The following is a 9,508-nucleotide window of genomic DNA, read 5'->3' as shown; positions in this document are numbered from 1 at the left end:
GATACATGACACCGCCGGTTCGGATATGTGACACCGCCGGTTCGGATATGTGACACCGCCGGTGTCACCCGCTCTGGGCGCTCCGGGCCGGGGCCGGCGGGGGCGCAGCGCCCCCTCCCGGCAGCACCGCGTCTGTCGCTGCCTGCACCGTCCGCCGCTGCCGAACCGGGCAGGATTCCCGTGGGGAAAATCTGTGTAATTTGCGCCGTGTGTTTTTTACTGTTCTCTCTTTCATTCTTGTCTGTTTATAAACTAGAGACGGGCCCGCCAGCAGGGCGGGCAGCGCCGCCGCTGCTCAGCGCGGTCCTCCCGCCCGCCGGGGGCGCTGCGGCCGCCCGGTCCCGCCCCGTCGCCGTTGCCCGTGCGGCGGTTCCCGTTCCGGGCGAGGCGGCGGCGGCGGCGTTGGCGCCGGGATGGATCGGGAGCTGCTCCGGCAGGCGCTGAACTACCACGGCCCGGCACTGCTGTCGCTGCTCCGCGCCGAGCAGCACGACAACCCCGACTTCCGCGGGCTGCTGCCGCCGCCCGGGGCCGCCCCGGAGCCGCCTCGCGGGGCCCCGCCGGCCGCCTGGTGAGGGGCGCCGGGGCAGCGGCCGGGCGGGCCGTGAGGGGCCGCGGGGCGCGACTCACCGCGTTCTCCTTCCCCCAGGAAAGAGAGGGCGAGCATCGACACCGAGATAAAGCGCTTCATCGCCAAGAAGGCGGATCTGCTGTTCGCGCACTCGTGGAAACCCAACGGGCCGATCGAGGACAGCATCGAGGAGAATGAGGGTGTGTGAGTTGGGGGCGGTCACACTGTAAGGACAGCACTTCAATTTGCCCTATCTTTAAAAAGAGGCTTAAAATTTCCCCTGTTGATTTTTATAGGCTATGCGTGAGCTTCCTGTTAGCCCAGGAAATCGTATTTTCACGTGTTTTGCTGTCGTTAAATGTTTTGTGATGTCGGGGTGCAGCTTGGCCAATTGTAACTGGCTGTGCCCTGTTGCAGAGTGTTACGCTGTCATGCCGCCCCTGGAGAGGTTCCTGGAGGTGCCCAGGGAGGAGAGGAGAGAGCTGTTCTTCCGTGACATCGAGCGGGGCGATATCGTCATTGGGAGGATTACATCTATCCGTGAATTTGGCTTTTTCATGGTGTTGATTTGTCTGGGAAGTGGTGTCATACGGGAAATTGCAGATTTGGAAATCACTGTAAGATACAGCTTTGGTCAATAGTTCATGTTTGACATTTATTTGTTGCCTCTTGTATCTCTTAGTGGAGTGGAATGTGTAAAGGTGAAACAGCTTTGGGATGATGGGTAGTGCCTGATTTTGTGGGCAGTTTGTGATACTTTGCTCAGCCAGTGAACATGTCTTTCACAGCAGTGACCCACATATTGGGTTGAAAAGTTCATCATTTGTGGATGCATGAGTTTTTACTTGAGCCAAGCTGTATTTTAAGAATTGCAGTTCTGATGTGCATTAAGCTTAAAGTAATCTTTTTTGGTATGCTCTTGGGGAGAAAAAGAACCCCAACCCTATGTCTTCATTTATGACATTCCTTCTCTGTTCTGTTGCAGGCCCTGTGTCCTGTGAGGGATGTGCCTCCTCAAAGCAACCATGGAGATCCTCTGTCGTATTATCAAACTGGAGACCTTATCCGAGGTGAGTGGCTGCAGAAGCTGTCAGGAATGGGTTTGCCTGGGGTTTGAGCCATTTCTGTGAATTCATCCCTCCCTGAATTATCTCTGCAGCTGCGCTCAAGGACGTTGACCGCTACCACAAGAAGCTGGCAGTGTCACTTTACAGCTCAGCCCTTCCACCCAAGCTTTCCAGCACAAAGCTGGGTGTGATCACCTCTGATGACTTCCCACTGCATTATAAGTAAGGATGTGCTGTTTGGCTGCACTTGCTGGGTGCAGTCAGGGTGTCTGAAGAGCATCTCTGACAGGCTGGCTGTCCCTTAAACTCCTCATAGGGCTTTCTGATTTAATGGGCTGGTCACATCCTCCTTGTTGTCCCTCTCTTTAGCATACTTGTGTCTGGATATGTAGGTGTGGTTGCCTTTTTAGCTTCTTTCCAAAAATATAAGGAAACTAAAAGACAGGGTGGGATAGTTGTTGCTTTTGGACTGTGTTAACAAATGAATACAAAAACCCCAAAGCCTTGGGAGACTGGAATGTTAATTCTTAGCATTTTAAAATTCCCCCTAGAAGATGGGGACACAGCTGTCTGTGATATTTTTTTATGTCCTGGCAATAGGGGATGGGTGCCCAAATAGTTTTCTGAGGCTCGTTTGGGGTAAAGGACACAAGGGTCAGTAAATAGCAGGAAGATATGTGCCTGTAGAAGAGAGCAGTTTGTGAGCAGTAATACAGGTACCATGTGGGCATTTTTATTCTAAACATAAGTGATGAAATAGGGCACAGAGCCTGAGGTCTCATTTGTGTGCATTGGTGCTTTTTTGAAGGCGAAGCCTGGAAGTTGCCAACACAGGAGAGACATTTGAAGAGGTTTTGCATCGTTCCCCAGGATTTGCTAATCCATCATTAGTTGAATATTTAGCAGAAAAACTGGGACTAAGTGAGTCAAATCCACCGTCTTTGCTGAGAAGTCTTCAAATGTAAGTGATTTTTGCATTGTTCCTCTCCTGTAGCTCTGTGGAGATTATTCTAATCCATTGAATTAGACTTGTGAGTGGGAGTCCTAGACCACTTAAACCTTTTACAGTTTGACTTGCATGACTGCAGCGTACACATCCTTAAATATTTAAGAGCAAACTCCTCTAGAGTAAGAAATTTGCATTTGAAATCCTGTTGCTCTGAATAAGCAAGACACCTTACCACACACAATGTTTGATATCAGATACTTACAGAATGTATTGTGTAGCTGCTGTCAGCATCTGTGGATTGAAGTGTGGGCTGTTTAGGTTCTAATGTCTTCTTGTTTATTTTACTAATAGATTTGACCCCTTTTGTAAAATAAGAGTCAAATATATGCAATGATGGATGCTGTGACCCCTATGTATATTAGGCTCAAACCAGGTGTGGACTTTGTTTTTATTAAATGTACTGCAGTTGTACTGGTTCAGTTCAGCACTTCTAGAATGGTTTGGGAAAAACTGGTTTCAAAAATATGAAAGAACAGACCTGACTGAGGGAGAACAGCAAGGCATGGACAAATAATATTTTAGCTTATTTCAACTCTACTGCATACTGTAAGCTTAACTTTGAAGACTCAGACAGCCAGTTTGATGTTTTTATTTGTTTGTTCCTTGAAGTAAAAATTTCAGTGAAGAAGATTTTGCCCCTGCATTGAGGAAAAAGCAGTCTGCATCTTGGGCTTTGAAATGGTACGTGATATTTCTTTTCAAAGCTTGTTTTAGTTTGGGTTGCAGATTATATTTCTGCAAAGAAAACACACATTGAAACAGTTTTTCCACTGAAGTATGGCAATGTAACCAGGATCTTATTGAAAATAAATCTGTCTGCCAAGTGGGAGTATGACAGATAAAAGTCCTGAGATTCAATTCCAAAATGTGTGTCAGGTTTAAGGGAGTTGTTCTTAGAATATTTTTAATATCCTGACCCATTCTGGAGCTGAGAGCAAGATTTGTGATAACAGCAAGCACACAATCTTCTGGTTTATAATTGAGTGTTGAATGACCTCATACTTGTCAAGTCATTTAAGTCTCAGACTGTAGATGTAACAAGTGCACTTGCTGTCTTTGGAAAGTTTAATGGAGCAGCAGCCCTGGATATTTACTTTTGCTTTTACACTGTGCTGTGCACTTGCAATGTTAATTGCAGAAAAGATTGCATATAATGTTAAATTAAATTTTATTTTAATTTTTAAGAAAAATCTGTAATGAATTGTTTTAAATCAATTTATATAAATTCTCTTCTAATAAGTTAATCTCTTGGAAAATGTGCAAGAAATGTTCAGGGAATATGAAATGTAAAGCCTGAGGATATTTGTGTGAGGTGAGCTGGTTTGAGCATGTACCATCTGCCCATGCCACCTTGTGCCATTGCTCTAATGGGGATTTTTAGCTTTGGATATAATTAAGCCTGTTCAAGGTTAATGATGGTAGGTCACACATAGTTTTGTGCAGAAAATTGCTTAAACAATAATTCCATAAATAAAAAACAGTGTAATATAGTAGCACTGTCTGCAGAAATGCTCTTGAATGCCTTAAGATATTGGATTAAAGACAATACATTTTTGTGGAATTAGGTCAGTATCAGCTAACTGAAATTCCAGTGTAAAGTACACAATAACAAGGTCAGGTTTTAACCTGTCTCTTGTTTGGAATCATAATTTGCAAGTAACAGAACAATCTGCATAGACTAATTGTACCTACTGTTTTCTGTTTTTTCTCCAGTGTAAAGGCTGGGGTGGATTATTTTAAGGTCGGGCGCCACGTGGAAGCCATGAATGAGTACAACAAGGCTCTGGAAATTGATCCCCAAAATGTTGAAGCTTTGGTAGCACGTGGAGCTCTGTAAGTCTGCTTGTTTCACTTTTTACCCCTTTTGTGAAAGAGAAGCATCACTGTTTCATATGCAACTTTGTTGTTCTAGGTATGCAACCAAAGGAAGTCTGAACAAAGCCATTGGGGATTTTGAAGTTGCTTTAGAAAATTGTCCTACCCATAGAAATGCAAGGAAGTATCTGTGTCAGACCCTTGTGGAAAGAGGCGGGCAGTAAGTGTTGGGGTTATGAGTTTGGTTGGTTGTTAACAAGTTTTCTCATAATATTTTTTTTAATACCATTCTAGTGAGGACACAAAATGACATCTTTCCTTCCTGGCTATGTGTTTAAAGAAAAATAAAAGTCCTTGGAAATATCTGTCCTTGTGTAATTGGTTTACACTCTGTCCTCTGTCCCAGTTAAAATCCTGGCAAAATATTTGAGTTTAATCCTCGATATCCTTTTAAATCCTTGATACCCTTTCACTGGTAGGATACCAGGCTAGCATAAAGTCCTCTGAATTGGTTGAATATATTCCAGAAGGTTGAGGATTGTTTGGTTATTTTTAAAAAAAAAAGTTTTGTAACAAAATTACATTCTGTTACTCTGATGAAATATTGGTGACCCACTCGAATGCAAAATTTTAGTTTTGAATATTCAGGGAATAGGTTTCTTTTAAGCCCTGTTATAAGAAGAGTATTTTTAAAACTGGAATTTGTACTTTAAAGAATAGTGTTACAGGTCAGAATTAGGAGATGATAAGGTCAGAAATACTGTATTGTGTTGTTAGTAAGGTGAGCTGAGATGGTAGAGGGGGTCTGAGAGGGATGCAGTGATAGTGTCAGAGTGATAATAAGAAATACTTGTAAATAAGAAAGCCCTAAAATAAGAAATAGCTGTCAAAATCTGTGTCCTAACTGTATATGAATCATCACTTGAATTTTAGGTTGGAAGAGGAAGAGAAACTGCTAAATGCTGAGACTTATTATAAAAAAGCCTTGAGCTTGGATGAGACTTTTCAGGAAGCAGAAGAGGCCTTAACAAAGCTCCGTAAGCACATGCAGGTGATTCTTTACTTTCTTTTCATACGGTGCTCTCAGTGGCAATAAATGAACATCAAAAATCCTATTAAATCCTTTGAACAAGGAGGGGTTAAATTGATGGTTTGTCTTATTCCCTGCTTCCCTACTCCAGAGTAAATGTTTTCTAGTGAGCATTATGGCTGTACCTACCAGAAGAAAGGTACCTCTTGGTGACCCCACTGTTTTGGGATGGTAAAGAAAGGCCAGACAGTCGAGACAGGGAAAGAGCAAAGCAGGGATAAGAATATCCCATCACACAGGGTGATTAATGAGGTTAATTTAAAATGTTCTCTGAATACAAATATTGAAATTGTAAAACATTTCCACAAACCAAATAAACATTGTTACTAAAGTCTGGCCAGACACTTGGTCCGTGGGTAGGTAGAGTAACACCTGGCAAAGCTGAGGCACAGGGAGCTCACATGAGGGGAAATTAAAAGGTAATTTAAAGGAAAACAGCAGGAGGTGGAGGGTGGGTGGGCAGACAGTTTGAATATCTCAGCTTTCTCCTCTGTTGTCTGGTGGGTTTTTTCTCTCTTCCCTTGCACGCAGCATGTTTCCCAGGTGAGCCTGCTGGGTCTCTGTGCTAATCTGAGTTGTCATCTTTTCCCTTTTATTTCCTCCTTTGCTTGTGTCGTCTTCCAGAGTGGGTCAAAGAGTAAAATAGAGCACTGAGGAACAGGCTTGTGTTGTTCTGTGCTTCTGCATGTGAGGATGTACACAGGCTGGGGTAGATGGCCTTAGTCAGCAGTTCTTCAGTTGGTGGAGCCATAATGCTGACAGGATGTGTGGAAACAAGGGGGAAGAGGAGATAGGACAATCTGATAAAACTGAGCTACACCAGAGATAAAGAGGTGTAATTTGAACAGTACCTGCATTTGGCTGCTTTAGAAAGAGGTGTCAGTTAAATGATGAAGAATATTCTCAGCAAGTAGAAGATAAATGTTACTCCTTAGACATTCTCCTGGGGTCACTGATGCGGCAGATAAAGAATATGACAGCTGTTATTTGTTGCTATGCATGGCCTTGGCTGCAGTGAAGGGTTTCCTTTATTATAGCTGTTAAGACAGTTGCTGAGCTTTGAAAACTATAAATCAGACTTCCTGCTCAACCTGAACAGAGTGACTCTGTAGGGCTGTAAGTGACAGAAGTCTGATCTCTTATGGACTTAAGTAGTTTAAGAATTATTTATCTACTTAGATGCCCTCCTGCATTTACCTGTAACTTAGTACATAAGTCTGATACTGTCCCGTGTAGAATGGCTGAAATAACTGCAGTGTGTTTTCCTGTAATTCTGATTATGTGTTTTTCTCCAATGCATTTCCCTCTGAACGGAACTGCTGTTGCTGTGCCTGCGTCTGGTGCTGCTCATCACCACCCAACCCCTGGAACTTGATTTCTTACGTAAACTCTGCATCAAACTGCTCTGTGAAATTGTTACCTCACGGTTTGTATTCAAACATGGCCAACTTGAATTCATCTCCAACTGGGTTCTGCCGTATTCCTCTTGTAAACTACAATAATGATGACACTTTCCCTCAAACTCTTCTCTCTCTTTTGGTTGTTGGGGGGTTTTGTCCATATTTTTCTACATGTTGGTAAAAAATATTTTTGCATATTCTATCTATAACTTTTGGGCTCTATGCTTCCTGGTGTGCTGGATCATGGGTACCACTGCAATGACTGGTCAAATATATTTTTAATGGAATAAAAACTGCAATATGGTCCTTAAATATAAACCTGTCACAATGGCCAATACCAAATTCCTGAACAATATTCATTTTTGGTCTGGGAATCCTGGTAAAACATTCCTGGTGTATACATTTGGATGGGGTTGAATGGGGGTTAATACCTGTGTTAACACTACTAATGTAATCTTTTTTATGATGCTTGGGTTCAAAAAAGAAATCTTTGGAAATGAGGGAGAAACAAGCTGCCAAAGAAGAGAAACAGAAAGCAAAGAAAATAGAAACAAGTGCAGAAAAATTGCGTAAGCTCTTAAAAGAAGAAAAGAGGTAACTGTTCCATTCAGTGTGCTGGTTATGTGGCAGTGAGTGCAGATGAGACTGTGAGCAATCCATCTCAGCAAACAGCAGGCTGGGGAGAACTTCTCCCTGGGTAAGCTGCTTTTCCCTCAGAATGTTTCTGTGGATAGTGTCCTTTAGTGCACAGAACCTTTAATGGAGATGTGTGTGGAGAATTTGTTTAAGGAATACTTTGCAATGTAACATATTTGCAAAGCATAATGCCACGTGAAATTGGGAAGAGGTCTTTTATAACAAAATGTTCAGTGGATTTAATTTGTTGATGAAGAAATTATTTAAAATTGTCATATCAGGCTCAGTTTCTGTTCCCACCTCACAGTTCAAGCTGGGGTATGCAGATTTGCTTTCTATGTGTAGTTTTTGCCTGACACTGAAGGTTATCTCACAGATTAATTATTTTTTTTAGGTTGAAGAAGAAAAGGAAAGTATCAACCTCCTCCTCCTCCTCTTCTTCTTCATCCTCCTCCTCCTCATCATCAACCGATTCATCATCAGATGTATCAGCTTCTTCCTCCTCCTCTTCCTCTGTTCACAAGAAATGTAGGAAAAAGCGTCGGCATAGATCTGAGTCTGCTCGCAGCTCCAAAAAAAGCTCATCTAGAGCTTCTTCCCATTACAAAGATCAGAATAGGAAAGAGGAGTGGTATTCCCCTCCAGCTGATACCTCTGCTTCCTTTCTTAACCAAAGTTTTGAAGTGGAAAAGCTGCTGGAAAGGCAGGACAGCGTAGCGTGCCCAAAAATGGAGGGAAAAGAGAAAGACAGACACTGTTCTTTTTCGAGGACTTCAGGTGATGATGAAGACACTTTTGGAGGTAGGTCTGAAGATTCAAGAGATTCTTACAGTAGCTCCAGAAGTCAGCCAAGTCATAGCAAAACTGAAAAATACAGTAAACCAGAGAGATTTTTCTCCAGTTGGAGGGGTCCTTCAGGTTCGTATCATAAATCAGATTATAAACCCAGGATGCATTATCACAGGAGATTTGAAAGGGATGGAGAGTGGAGAAGGGAGCAGTTTAAGAGACATGGCTCAGGTCAAGACAGGTATTACATGTCCCCAGGGTCTGACTATTATGGCAGGTCAGGGGGGAAGTACAGGTCATATTCTAGCAGCTGCTCACATGAAGGTGACAAAGGTTATGATAGTGACAGGCAGCATAAAAATGAAAGTGAGTCTAAGAATAGAAAAATAAGTTATGAAGAGACTGATAAAACAAAGGAACCAGATGAAGAAGTGTCATTAAATGGTACAGAAGAAGCAGAAAGTGGTGTTAAAAGAAACCTGCCCCAGAACTTAGTTAACATTTTTAATCAGATAGCTGAGTTTGAGAGGGAAAAAGGAAGTAAGCAGAAGAAACAGTGAAGTACCTGAGAATACACTACTTGGATGAGTGTAGTTGTGTCAACTTTTAACTTAGTATCTTGTGAGGAAACACACACAAAGTGAGAGAAAGGCAGAATTTTTTCTGCATTTCAGAGTGTCAAAGAATTCTAAAAGATCATATGGTGGAAAGAGATGGAAGAATATCTTACATAAAATATCAGTTATTTAAAATACAAGTTTCCTGTGCTCTTAATTTGAGGTGTTCCTGTACAACATTCTGTCTGATGGGCTGAAATCCCTTGATACCCCTGGGTGTAGTTAGCTGTGCTCACATCACATATGCACTTTAACAACAGCTGGGCTTGGTTTTCCTTGTCCCTGGGGTACTATTGACTGTTGATATTCTTCTATCAAACTTCAGTTCCAGCTATAGAAAAGGGATAACAGAATGAAGTCATGTGCCATCAATGTATATAGCCCATTTGATCATTAAATTTTCTTAATTTTTTAAAATTTTTTGTGTCTGGGTGTTTGTGAATGTTGCTGGGATGTTTTATCCCAGCGAACCTTTACATTAGCTGTCTACTCCATGGAATGGTGCTGTGTCTGT

General features: G+C 42.5%; 1 protein-coding gene across 1 annotated transcript; it reads left to right on the top strand.

Annotated features, from left to right (window-relative positions):
• The first annotated feature begins 399 nt into the window (after window positions 1-399).
• TTC14 (tetratricopeptide repeat domain 14) lies at window positions 400-9,411 on the top strand. Its single transcript, XM_063167236.1, has 12 exons — window positions 400-571; window positions 650-771; window positions 989-1,188; window positions 1,557-1,641; window positions 1,731-1,860; window positions 2,447-2,599; window positions 3,257-3,328; window positions 4,361-4,480; window positions 4,560-4,682; window positions 5,396-5,513; window positions 7,437-7,546; window positions 7,983-9,411. The coding sequence occupies exons 1-12, from the start codon at window positions 414-416 to the stop codon at window positions 8,935-8,937; spliced, it is 2,346 nt and encodes a 781-aa protein (XP_063023306.1). The 5' UTR covers window positions 400-413; the 3' UTR covers window positions 8,938-9,411.
• The last annotated feature ends 97 nt before the right edge of the window (window positions 9,412-9,508 follow it).

This window comes from Melospiza melodia, chromosome 12, assembly GCF_035770615.1.
Source record: "Melospiza melodia melodia isolate bMelMel2 chromosome 12, bMelMel2.pri, whole genome shotgun sequence".
Classification (NCBI taxonomy): domain Eukaryota; kingdom Metazoa; phylum Chordata; class Aves; order Passeriformes; family Passerellidae; genus Melospiza; species Melospiza melodia.
Note: the sequence above shows the minus strand (reverse complement) of the source record. Positions and strands in the feature narration are given on the sequence as shown.